Source organism: Canis lupus, chromosome 11 (genome assembly GCF_011100685.1).
Source record: "Canis lupus familiaris isolate Mischka breed German Shepherd chromosome 11, alternate assembly UU_Cfam_GSD_1.0, whole genome shotgun sequence".
Lineage (NCBI taxonomy): Eukaryota > Metazoa > Chordata > Mammalia > Carnivora > Canidae > Canis > Canis lupus.
In genome coordinates, this window is record NC_049232.1 from 14,191,692 (window position 1) to 14,204,386 (window position 12,695).

The 12,695-nt window shown below is 47.7% G+C and overlaps 1 protein-coding gene across 8 annotated transcripts in view; it reads right to left on the reverse strand.

Moving 5' to 3' along the window:
* Nucleotides 1–782: 782 nt before the first annotated feature.
* The window catches only part of ZNF608 (zinc finger protein 608), a 111,251-nt gene continuing 99,338 nt past the window's right edge, over nt 783–12,695 (reverse strand). For 4 of the 8 annotated variants that reach the window (XM_038551999.1, XM_038551998.1, XM_038552001.1 and 1 more), the window contains exons 3-9: nt 12,233–12,320; nt 9,251–11,711; nt 7,152–7,569; nt 6,377–6,549; nt 4,828–4,981; nt 2,557–2,638; nt 1,087–1,767 (exon numbers count right to left, since the gene is read on the reverse strand). In XM_038551999.1, coding sequence (XP_038407927.1) covers nt 1,761–1,767; nt 2,557–2,638; nt 4,828–4,981; nt 6,377–6,549; nt 7,152–7,569; nt 9,251–11,711; nt 12,233–12,320 — 3,383 coding nt within the window. In that variant the 3' untranslated portion in view covers nt 1,087–1,760. Of the gene's footprint in view, nt 1,768–2,552; nt 2,639–4,827; nt 4,982–6,376; nt 6,550–7,151; nt 7,570–9,250; nt 11,712–12,232; nt 12,321–12,695 lie in introns of those variants that run through there. The other 4 variants (XM_038551995.1, XM_038551996.1, XM_038551994.1 and 1 more) reach the window with 2 other exon arrangements.

Genomic DNA, 12,695 nt, shown 5'->3' on the forward strand with positions numbered 1-12,695 from the left:
CCCAAACGCCTGAAGCACATGCACACTACATGGTTTCTGCTTTGCTTTTGCTTCCAGCTGCAACGCCTTCCCCCCCAGATCTGGGCAAGGACTGCTTGCTTTCCTGTCTCCTGTGGTGAGGCTTCCCCCATCACTCTAGAGAGTCACAGACAGCCCCCCCTCGTATGCTCCCAATACCTACTCCCACGCTCTCTGTCCACAGTGTTGATCAACCATCGAACACGCTCTGGATTATTTTATTAGGCTTACCACACCTAATAGAAAATGCAACTTTTATGAGGACAGGAAGTTTTATCTGTTGTGTCCATGGCTCTATCCCAGTACCTACACAATGCCTGGGATAAAGGAGGTGCTCAGTGCTTATTCGAAGGGAGGGAGGGGGGCAGGAAGGAAGCTCATTCTGTACATGTGGCATAAAATATGCTAATGAAACAACTCAGTGACAGGTTAAATAAATGGCTGGCTGACCAACTTTTCTACAGTCCACACATCACAAGTCTTACATCTTTGGAATATCATTTCCTATCACAGAAATCTGGAACTACTGATTTGTACCAATATTATGCTCCATGTGTGGAGTAAACACCCAATAGATATGCACATGTCCACGGAATTAAATATACCACTTGGATGTTATACCTGTGTATCATATGAGAAAACTCGGTATGTGCGTACATTATCTTTTGAATTGAATATTCATAGTAATAAGAAGCCTTTCTTTGAAAATTAGAATCACCATCGGCCGTCTAGAAATAACATGAGTCAGACAAGAAGCCGTTATAAAAAAAAAAAACCTTTTTAATTCTGATTGCCAAATTATTTAAGGCAGGTATAAAAAAGGAAAGCATTCAATATACATTTTACATAAAATAAACTAGATTACAGCATAAAACAAGTAACCAGGCAATGGCGTTAAAGTCTCTCTCTTCTAAAACTGGATAATTGTAAACATTAAAAAAAAAAAAAAAAAGGACTGCAAGACTATTCAAGTAATAGAACAATCACAGATGTCTCTGGTACGCAGGCTATTGGGTTATTTGCCATTCAAGATTATCAAAAAAATGACACCTCATTATTCACAGATGCTCATTATTTCCCCATTTTAATCTTTACATTATATACAACACAGTTTTTGTGGTACTGGCAACCCCATGCCTTCCAAAAGTCTTTTTTCCACAACACACAAGTACAAACAGTGACTACAGGAACATTTCACACTGATGTGTCTTTAACGGGAGCCACCAAATAGACATCTAAATTGTACCCAAGCGTCATCATCACAGCCAGCCTTTCTGAGGGCCTTACAGGGTATCTATGAAGGATATGCAAGGTTCAGGCACACTGATACAGAACGTCATTTATTTACAATCGAAAAGGAAAAGGAAAAGGAAAAGTAAGCAGCCTTTTGTGGCTAACACTTCTTCAACATGACAAATACGTTTTCTTTATTTCCTTTACTGAGTGGTTTGCGACTTGGCAGCAGACCCTGTGTGTGCGAGCCTGGTTACTGATACAAAAAGTAAAGAATATATATATATATATGTATATATACATATATGTATACGTATATATATATAAAACAGAAGTTTAATTACAGCAACATTTGTTACTCTGTGATAAAATCTGTAATTTACAAAAATGAAATGACTGGTTTTTGCCTGCCATTAAAGGCATTTCAAATTAACACCATGGAACTGATGTCTGTATAAAGCGCTTCCCCATGTGATCCAGTCACATGACAACGTACATTTCCGATCTTGTTATTCTCTGCAAAAGAAAAGAAGACGCTTAGCACAGGGTTCTGTCCACATGTGACACTGCAAATATGAAAACCCCAAGACTGATAGACTTATCTTAGTTCTAGTCCTTTCAAGACATTCAATTCTACAGAAAGTGAATGAACACAAGGGTAATGATATACACTGCAGAAAAAGAAATTATTTTCCCTTCTAAAACAACCTGAGGGACAATTAAAAGTATCAAAGAACAAACATCACCTTTAGCATTATGAAAATAAATAGCTCCCTTTGTGACTTTATTTTTAAGCAGGATAAAACAAAGGGGGTCATGGAGGGTTATTTTAAGCAGGCTGTGAGGACAACCTGAGAGACTTCCAACTGTTCAAAAACAACAACAACAAAAAAAATTAAAAACCCCACAGATTAATTACTAACCTACATTACAGTTAAAGAAAGGAGGGTCCTGGAAAGTAAGCTGTACCTGAAGCACCAGAGACAGAGAGGTACATTCGTTACAGTAATATAAAACCCTCTGGGCACCTGGATGGCTCAGTGGTTGAGCGTCTCCCTTCCACTCAGGTGGTGATCCCGGAGTCCTGGGATCAAGTCCCACATCGAGTTCCCCAGGAGGAGTCTGCTTCTCCCTCTGCCTGTGTCTCTGCCTCTCTCTCTGTGTCTCTCATGAATAATAAAATCTTTATATATAAAAAATCCCAAGGAGCCAAGTGTTTGCTCTAAAAAGCCTAGACTTAATTTCCTCCCACCCATCATGCTGTCTCCCTGTAGAAAACGGATTCCAAATGTACAGGATACTTACCTTCTTTGTGCAGGAAACATTCCTGATGCAGATGCCTGGGCAGCCACCTGCTGAGAGGCAACGAGGGCAGCGGAGGTCAAGCCTAATGGGGAAAAAAATGCAGGGTTTCTGTGACATTGGGTGAGAGAAGAGCAGGTATGGGTCCCACAGTAAAGGGCTACAGCAGCAATCTGTCCTTTCCTAAACACGCACGGTATGTTTCGCTCAGCAAGGACCGAGCACAGACCACTCAGCCTAACCAACATCTATCCATTTATCCCATACTCTGTAGTTTTCTTAATAGCTACTCAAAGGGAATATAGAGCTTTCCATCTCTCAGACTCTGCATGGTGCTAAGTGGTCTGTACGCATTCCCAAATACGAAGCTCAGAGCTCAGGAGAAATAATAGGCACCAGGTCACAAGAGGAATCAAAAGTCACGGTAAATGATGGAAACAACACACTATTTGCTTAGAACACAGTACTTTCTTTTTTTGTTTGTTTGTTTTTTTTTTCAGTACTTTCATCATAACTTTTATCACTTCAACATTTCCCCAGTGAAAGAAGACAACACATTCCGTAAGGCACATGCAATCAGTGAGTCAAACTTAGAAATACTCTTAAGTTGTACCCTGCAAGAAGAAAATGGCAGTCAGAGAATGTAAGAGCTCCAGATGGCATAAAGTTGCCTAAGAGGAAGCAATTTTTAATTCTACAGAAAACAATCCCGAGAAAAATAGAAAAAACAAATGCTAACCTAGGGAAAATTACTCTCCTTCTATGTCCTCTCTGGTCTTTTTTTTTTTTTTTTTTTTAAGATTTTATTTATTTATTCATGAGACACACAGAAAGAGAGGCAGACACAGGCAGAGGGAGAAGCAGGCTCCCTGCAAGGGAGCCTGATGTGGGACTCGATCCAAGGACCCCAGGATCACGCCCTGAGCCAAAGGCAGATGCTCAACCACTGAGCCACCCAGGTGCCCCTCTCTCTGGTCCTTCTTAATGCCACTAGTTGACAGCAGGCAACATGGGCTGAATAAAACAAAAACAAAAACAAAAACAAAAACAAACAAAAAACAAACCAAACCAAACCAAAACAAAAAACATGGGCTGAATAGAGAAAAAAGAACCTTCACATTTGTAGAGCACTTCCCACTTTTGGAAGTACTGTTAGGCACGTAATCTTATATTCACACAGCAGCATAAGGGGCAACATGGCAAGTGTAACAACTGTGTCTCTCCAAAATTCCTAGGTGGATGCCCTAACCCACCAATGTTTTTGAAGACAAGACCCTAAATAATTAAGGTTAAATGAGGTCATAAAGATGGTACCCTGACCCAACATCAGCATGCTCTTACACTCTCTCACTCTCTCTCTCTCTCTGACACACAGAGAAGAGGTCATGTAAGTACAGAGTAAGATGGAAGCTATCTACAAGAAGGCAGAAACAGAGCATTCACCACAAGCGACCATGCTGGCACCCTGATCTCAGACTCTCAGCATCCAGAACTATGATAAAAATTGCTGCTGTTGAAAGCCATAGAGTCCATGACATTGTGTCCTGGAAGTCTGAGCTAACTAGGAGAGCAAGAACCTGGCAAGTGGGTCGTTGGTAGAGATAGGGCCAGGACCCACCTCCCCCACCATGAGGTGTCCAAGTTGGGACAAGTGGCACAAGCTTAGCTAATAACACCACCAATCGAAGGCTCTCTCACGTCGATTCTATGGCTTTTCAAAATGTTCCTCCATCGTGAAAGTCAGGGTAATGATTGGCTGCAAACAGACCCTGAATTAGAGGTGATTAAAGGTGTTAAACCTAAACACATCACTCCCATTACTTCTGGGGGCGGGGGTGGGGGGGTGGGCGTGGGGTAATGAGAAAGGCCTGCAGAAATCAGCACAATTTCACCCAAACCTCTCACCATCCCTTCCTTTTTCTCCCCGCAATTTTCCTCGAGGAGCTATCTGATCTCCTGATTGTTATACTCGGTGCCCCAGACAGCGGCCGCCACCTCGGTCTGGGAGATAACGGTAAGCCGCCGATAACATCAACCAGTGACAATTATTAAGTGGGAGCCATCTCATGTCTCAATAGAACACAAAAGACACGGGCGATCGTCTCCGTTGTGTCACCAGGGAATCGGAGGAAATAAGAATTAGGAACTTATTTACTCCCCAGAGTTCATGTTAACCCAAAGCTCAATGTATTCATTTTAAGACATGAAATGTACTGTGGGCACACGGTTTTCCCCAAGCAGAACGAGCCACACGATAGCGACGGAACGGCTGACCTTGGAAAGGGTCATATTGACCCGGGATTAGTGGGTAACCCATGCCAACGTGGGTGTGGTGATGTGTGTGCAGGTGCCGCTGGCCGAAGGGGGAGTGGCGGTCCCTCTCTCTTTCGGCCTCCCGTTCCCGCTCCGCGGTGGCCTTTTCCACGGGCTGCAACAGAAAAGAGACACAGGTCCCGCTTCAAACTCTGAAAAACCACCAGCAAGGGTCCTAAACCACCTCCGTCCCTTGAGCGGTGTGTGTTAATGATTAAGGAACGAAGGCGCAGGTAATTCACATTCCTTATTAATTGACGACAATTTCCAAACGCAGGCAGGGATTGAGCCAACCCTGAAGCAAGGCTCCCACCCACAAGTAAACCGAGCGGCATCCACGTAGGTTTCCCTCGAACTGCGGCAGGAAGGGGACTAACTCTTGGTTCTCGCTCATACCCGCAAGGTTAGGAGTGGCCCGATCTCTTCCCAGAAACAACTTTCATACTGGGGTCAAGGCGGGGTTGGGGGTCGGGGCGGAGGAGTTGTGGACATTTAAGTCAAGTTTTTGAATTATCCTGGTCTTTTACGTACATTTGGTGGGGAGAATCTATCTCGTAAAGTTAAATACGCCTGTCTCTGTTTTCGTCTGTTGAAAATACACGTGTCGGCGCTGTATGTCAATACTGAGTACAGGAAATTGCTGCCCTCTGCCTCTGGAAGCATTCCAGAACCTGTCCGTTTTTGAAGGCGCATAAAAAAGCTCTCAGTTCTGCCAAATAACAGTTTAGTCAAGGACCGTCTTTCCCGTACGTTTCTGCCCACCAGAACTCCGCCAGCCGAAAGTTCTTTGTTCTCACTTGAAAAAAAAAAATCTTTGCACTAGAAGGAGTACCCAAAGAAATAGACTCCTAAATCATCTCTCCTCGCTTCTAGAGTCTCTGGTCGGCTCATTGACAGCACAGATCCTACATTTTATGCCACACTTCTCTTTTCTAGGCAAGAACTACCACATCCTTTGTCTCTTTTCACAACAGCCTCTGGAACTAGCAGATTCCCTTTTCCCTTTTCCTTGGCGGGGGAGCGGCGGGGAGCAGTGAGGGTGGAGCTGTCTTTCACAAAGCCACTTGTTTGCAGGGCTTCGGGAAGTTCCAGGGACAGGACAATGGGTCAAGGCCAAAAGACTCTCACGTGATCACCCTGGCAGACCAGTGTAACAATAGGTCAGGCGTCAAAAATCCTCCGCACCGAAAGTTGGTTCCTATGAATTTAAATGTCCACCTAACAAGCACCCTCCTGGGGAGTCAAGGGTACAGTGCCTCTTGCAAAAGAAAAGCTCGTGAGCACTGCACACATACTTCTGACAATTCCCCCCCCCCCCCCGATCCCCGCCCCGTGTGAAAGCGTCTCACTTTTGAACATTCCCCGTTCTTTATGTGTGAAGATAAAACAGCATCTTGAAATCACAGCTGGGTTTGAAAACCATTTATATTTCAAGACCGTTTCCTAGCTTGTCCCCTTTCCTCGCCCCCCAAAACATGGTACTTTTAAGTAACAACAAAAGGAGGCTTACGGCAGGAGACTTGCTGCGGTACTGGTTGGCATGCTGCTGTAGCAAGTCCAGGGCTTTCGATTCCGTCGTTGTTTTCGTGTTGATGCTAGGGCTGCTACTGACTTTCTCTGCCTCTTCTCTCCCTGACATCTTCCCATAAACAGGATAATGAAATCCTGGAGAGAGATAGGCCCCTGCAGATACACAACAAATGCCACATCAAGTTATGGGCTACATCTTTAAAAACAAAAACAAAAAATAACATCATCTGGGTTACATGAACTTGGGAGAAGAGTCGGAGATCTTAAAATAGGGGATTATATTAAGAGTGGGCTACATCGTCGTTAAAACTGTAGGTAGGCTCTCCGATTTTCTTCTCCCAGTTAATTCATCCTGATGAACGGAGGTTATAAACAGAATTGAGCTTACAGCCATTTCATACATTTATGTGTCCGCTTAAGTGAAAGGAATAGGAACTATAATGATTATGACAGTAAGTGCTTAGAATATTTTCATAGGCAATAAAGTATGTGTCAGTCTAACAGCTAGAGCAGACCATCAGAGTCTGCACAAACGAGAGCTGAGGACGCTTGACATTTTACTTAAACAAAAACAAAACCCACTCCCCCAAAAAACCTCATATGAAGTAAGTTTCACCTTGGGGAACTGAAGCAAACTAAAAACAAGCAAAACAAAGGTTACTGTTGAAGCGTCTCATTTATCCTGAGTTTTTCAAACAGCTAATATTTGCACGCAGCCTGTTCCCTCCAATATAGCGAGAACCCGCAACACGTACCAGGGTAACTGTGCATTAGGACGGGAGAGACAGCCCGGTATGCAGGGTGGCTGGGGTCATACATCTGTGGGTAAGGATAAGCATGCAAGTACTGTATGTAGGACTGATGCTGACTCATGGGCGAGGACACCGCCACTCTCGCTCCCCGAGAGTCCTTCCAGTTCATAGGCGTCTTTCCATCATCATTTTTCAGCTTGTTCTCCTCCAGAGACTGAGAGTCAGGACGCTTGGCCTCCTTGGGCTCTTCTTTAATGCTTGTTAGTGATACAGGAAGGCTGGGCACGCCACCCTCCTTAGTGGGGGTCTTCCTAGGACTATCCTCTTTTAATTTCTTTTCCCTATCAAGCTCTTCTGACTTTTGCTGATCCAGGTACTTGGGCTGGTATACGTAATGATGCCATGTCCTTGAATCTGGATCCTGATTTTGAGGGAAAAAAAGAAAGAAAGAAAGAAAAGAAAAGAAAAGAAAAGTGGGGGGGAGATTTGTTTTAAAATTTCCATTTTGAAGCAAAACCCATTAATCACCATGACAGCATTATTACTCTTACTTCTAATACTAAGTTAACGTGTATTTCTGGGTTTGCACTGTGCAAGAGCATTACCTCCCTCTTTCCCCAAGTCATGACGTCTGCGGTAGGCATCATTATTAATCTCTTTTACACAAGACAAAACCAAAGCTTTTAAAAGCTCCAGGAACATCAGGGTCGCACCATTGCCCAGGATGGAGCTGGGCCCTTCGTGGGATCCTTCAACATTAAACAGCACGCTCAGACATAATTTAATCGAAAACTCATTTTCCCTTTACTATCTCACACAGGCAAAAAGAATTTTAAAAACTCCCAACTCGGGCTGGCTCATAGTAAATTTAAATCATCATCATATCAATTAACATCAGTTAGTGGGGGAAACTCTTGGTTTCCTAACATATTTTCTTCACCTACAACAGCTGAGGCTTAATACACGGGCTCATGTCTCCTGTGCAGACATCTTAATCAAAACAAAATTTCAAATTAATAGCACACGTTATAGCTTTTCTCTTAGAAAACAAAGGCATCTCTAACCACCCCCACCCCGTGCCCCCAAAGCGTAGGGTTCTAACGCCCTTTGAAGCTACGGCCTGGTTCAGGCCTCCGCAAGTGGGGCAAGGCCTCTGCAACCCCCATCCCAATCATGACAAAACCCCACTGGGTATATTTAGGTCCTGAGAGAACATTCAACCTTGGGCCTACATCTTAACTTCTGGGCAGTAACGAGCATGAAGACAGGATTCTGTGACTCTGGTTCCCCAGGGACAAAAGCATGGGGGTGGAGAGAGGGGTCGGGATGCCAGAAACCTCCAGCGTTAACTCTTAACTCTCAAGAGACCACAGTGAGCCAGGACGTGTGCGCTAGGACAGGAAGTGCCAGCACACGTGTGATTTCACAGTGGCTGGTTTTCAGGTGCCGGCCCATGGAACCTCAGGCTGGCTGGCCAGGGGGATCCGGGAGGACTACGGGAGGCCCATGCACCCAGACACCCCCGCCATACTCCACACTTTGCCTCACAGGCGATGGGCACCGAGCCCTACTTTGGGGCTCTTAACATCTAGGCATCTTGGACACCGTGTGGAAGATGGCTGGGCCCCAAGTTTTATGAAAGAGACGAAAGATGGGAAATGTGGACCGAAGGGCCCAGCCTTAATAATATCCCTTGGAGGTGCCAGGAGAAATTTGGGGATGTAACAGAACAAATGTTGTAGAGACCAGGCTCAGGATCTCAGCAGCCACCAGAGTTCCCTCACTCTGGAGTCAGTTAAGAAACGGGGGGACCTCATCAGATTCACAGTGAGTGAACGGCACAGAACACCAGTCTGCCAAGCACACATCCGAAGTTCCTGTTACCACACAACGCGACAAGGCAATAGTGAGGACCGCGACGCTTGAGAGGTATGAAAGAACTCCTGAGGGAACCTTGTCAGATATTTTTTAGGAGGAGAGGGGATCGACCCTAAGGAGCCCCTGGCTTATTTCCTGCGAAGACGTCTAACCAGATCAAGCCCAGACACATCCAAGTCTCAGACTTGCTCTCTCCCTGTGGGGGCCACGCTCCACAATCTTACTTGTTTAAATCTCGAGGTTGGATCTACACCTGTCTGCTTCATAGAGTCCATGACAGATTTCATTTCTACAGCCTCCTTAATAAGCTGGTGGTTTTCCATCTGCTTAGCTTTGAAGCTGTCGGCCTGAAGCTGCTGCTGGTGACTGGGGAGAAGCTGTGATTTACCTGTCTCCTCAGTTTTATTAGGCACTGGCGGCCCTAGTTTAGAATGGGTTTTGTTAGGCTCCGGGGTAGAGGGAGCTTTTGAGATTGTGGCAGACGGCAGGTTTTTCTGTTTACTGTCCTCCTTGCCCAGCTCTTTCAAGGGGAGCTCGTTTTTCCTGTCGCAATCTCCTCTGCCAGCCTGGGCCAGTTTCTGCTCTGCCAGCCTCTGATCCTCATAGTACTTCTCGTACTGCTGTCTATAGGCAGGGCTGGTGGCCATCAGGGACTTCTGGTCCATATAGAGCCCATAGGCGTACTGGCCGTAGTAAAGTGACTGCGCCAGGGCAGGGTGTCTCTGTGTGATCACTGACTGGTGCTGAGGCTGTAAGGGTGCTGAGGTATGGTCCACTTTCTTGGCATCGAGCTGCTCCACCTTGTCTTTCTTGTCCGGGTCCTCCTCAGACTCCTTCTTGATCTTCATCGCCTGCGCGCTGGCGCCGTTCCCAGCTGCAGGGACTCCCACCTGCCCGGGGTGCATGTAACTCGGAGAATAGTAGGGATCGTAGCCATGGTAGTAGGGTGAATGGGACTCTTTCATCTGAGATGATTGTGCTGGAGCCGAAGGATGCCCTTTGACAACACCATCCTTACTGGAAACGATGTCCGACGGGGAACTGGCCTTGGACCTCATGCCCTCCGACCGGCTGTCGGAACCGCCATCGTCTGCAGCATCGGAGATGTCCGAATAGGCGGGGCTGCTGGTCTTGGCCGCGGACCCCTCTGCGCCGTTCTGGGTGAGCACGTGCAGCGGGGCCAGGGGCGCCTGGCCGTTCACCAAAGTGCTACATTCCATCCTTGAGGCGCTGCCTATGGAGGGGCTGGGGGCGTTGTCCGTGAAGGTGTAAACCTTGTCAGCCTCGGCTTTGATGCTGGCCATCCGGCTCTCCTGGGACTCTGACAGCCCGTTGGCCAGCCCTTCACTCTTGCTGAGATGGTCCTTTAAAAAATGCCCAGATAAATCTTTGCCAGCCCCCTTGGCGTCCTCGAGTTTGCCCAGCTTGGCATCCAGCTTGGGGCTCCCCGACTCTTTCCCCTCTTTGTCCTTCAGCTTCCGCTTCTCCTTCTTCTTTTTGTCTTTGAGGGACACAAGGGCGGGGTTCACGGTGATGGGCTCTCCCATGATCGTGGGCTTTGGCTGAATGGGTTTCAATGGAGGGCTCTTTGGTGTGGCCTGCACGACGGTCGTGGTGAGGGAGGGCAGTCCGGGGATGGTCCCCGTGGTGGTGCTCGTAAAGGTGGCAGTGGGGATGGCGATCAGCTGCGGAGGGGCGGGCGCAGGGGCCGGGGCGGGGGCAATGGGCCGGGCAGTTTTAAGCTTGGAGAGGTTTTTGTCCATTTTGCAGTTGTTGGCTTTCTTGCCCTTTTCTTTGTCGCCCGCGTTCTTCTTGTCGATCAAGCCTTCTGCTTCCAGCTTAGGCATCTCGGCGGCCAGGCCGCCGTCGGGCGCGGAGCAGCTGTCCAGGGTGGTGGTCATGTTGGAGATCACCGGGAGGTTGTTCAGCTCACTGTGGAGGCCTTTCTTCTTGCCCGAGTTCTTCCCCGCTTTTGAGCCGAGGACAGAGCCCGGACCGTTGCTCATCAGCTCTCTCTTCCCCTTGGGGGTGCCCGGGGGGTGCCCGGGGCCGGGCGATGCGGGCGCCTTCACCTGCTCGTAAGCCGAGAGGCTGGTGCTGGGCTCACCGCACTCGAGCGCCACGTGACTCAGAGCCTCCTCGCAGTCCGAGATCTTGTCCTCGCTGTCGGGCTCGAACTCCAGCTTGTTCTCTGGGTCCAAGTGTGCGTGAGCCTGGTGGTACCGCAGGCCGTTAATGTGCTTGTACTTTTTGTTGCAGTTGGGGTGGGGGCAGTCGATTAACACTGGAGAGGAGCAGCCTTGGTCCAAAAAAGTAGTCTCCGGCTTCCCTTGAGGAGTGGTGGGAGTGCTTCTGGAATTTGTGCGGACCCGCTTCCCGGGCTTATTGTCCTCGGAGCTGGAATTCAGGTCCAGCTCCATCGGGGGCTTGTTTTTCCTTTTGTTGGTGGAGGAGGGGCTGGCTTTGACGTCCTCAGCGGCACAGTTTGGGGGTGTCCTGCGCCCACTGGCGTTGAGGCTGCCCCGCCGCCCCTTCCCATTGGCACCCCCTCTGTTCTTGTTCTGCAGCCCCCTGGACTCGGTGAAGCTGGCCTCTGAGCCCGGAGCTGCCGCGGCAGACCTGGCTCTCTTCCCTCGGCCCCGGCCCCCTCGCATCTCCAGGTCACTGGTCGGTGACTCACAGAACCTAGGGAAGAGCAAGCGACACATGTCAAAATGAGCACTCCCAAAAGAGCCGGTGAAAACACCAAAGCCACGCAATGCAGGCAAGGGTGGCCAACACCCCCAGCAGCTTGAGGGCTAGGCCCAGAGAGGGAGAACACACCCTCTTCTTCCGCTATTTCAATCCCTGCGAAAGAACAGGCTAGGGAGGGTGTATATGCTTTAGAACACCAAAGAAAAACGGCTCGGATAGCTAGTTCAAATCCAGTTCCAATTCCCATTTTAAGAGACAGAAAACAAAGGAGTGAGGGAGACGGGGCAGGGAGGAGAGCTCTCGGTGACAGAAAAGAAATCCTGCATCTGCATTTCACTGTGTGCAATCCTGAATTGCCCGTTTCTCTTTTGCCTGGTTTCAATTACAGGCAGACTTTTATGCATTATTAATCTATCTCTCAGGTTTCTTTGCAAAGAGAGGATGGGGGAAAGGAGAGGGGAAGGAGAAGGAAGAGAGAAAACAGAGCCTGAAATAAAAGGCCCTGTGCCTACCTGGGAGGGGCCCAGTCGTGCTTGGTGCAGTCCAGTAGGGTCCCTACGTAAGTTTTGTTCCGCCACGTGACATTGACCACTAGAACACCTGCGGGAACGGGGAATGAAGGAGGTCGACGGTTAGCACTGATTCCTCTATTTCCAAATGATGAAGATGATGATGATCATGATTTTACCAGCAAAGTTCTGCTCTCATTTGCTTTCAAAAGCTGTGGTTTGCATTCTTCCTCTTTCTGGTTTCAGTGACCTCAAGTGAAAACCCACAGGAAATTGTGTGTGTGTGTGTGTGTGTGTGTGCGCGTGTGTAATGCCTGTGCGCATGCGGTACAAAAGGGTAAAACTGTGTGTGAGTGTAATCAAGATACTGCTGACAGAAGGAAATGGTTTTTGCCATGTCCTGCTGTAAAACAGCAACACTCACCTCTTAATTTTTCTATTATTACACATAATTGCTCTCGTTTGG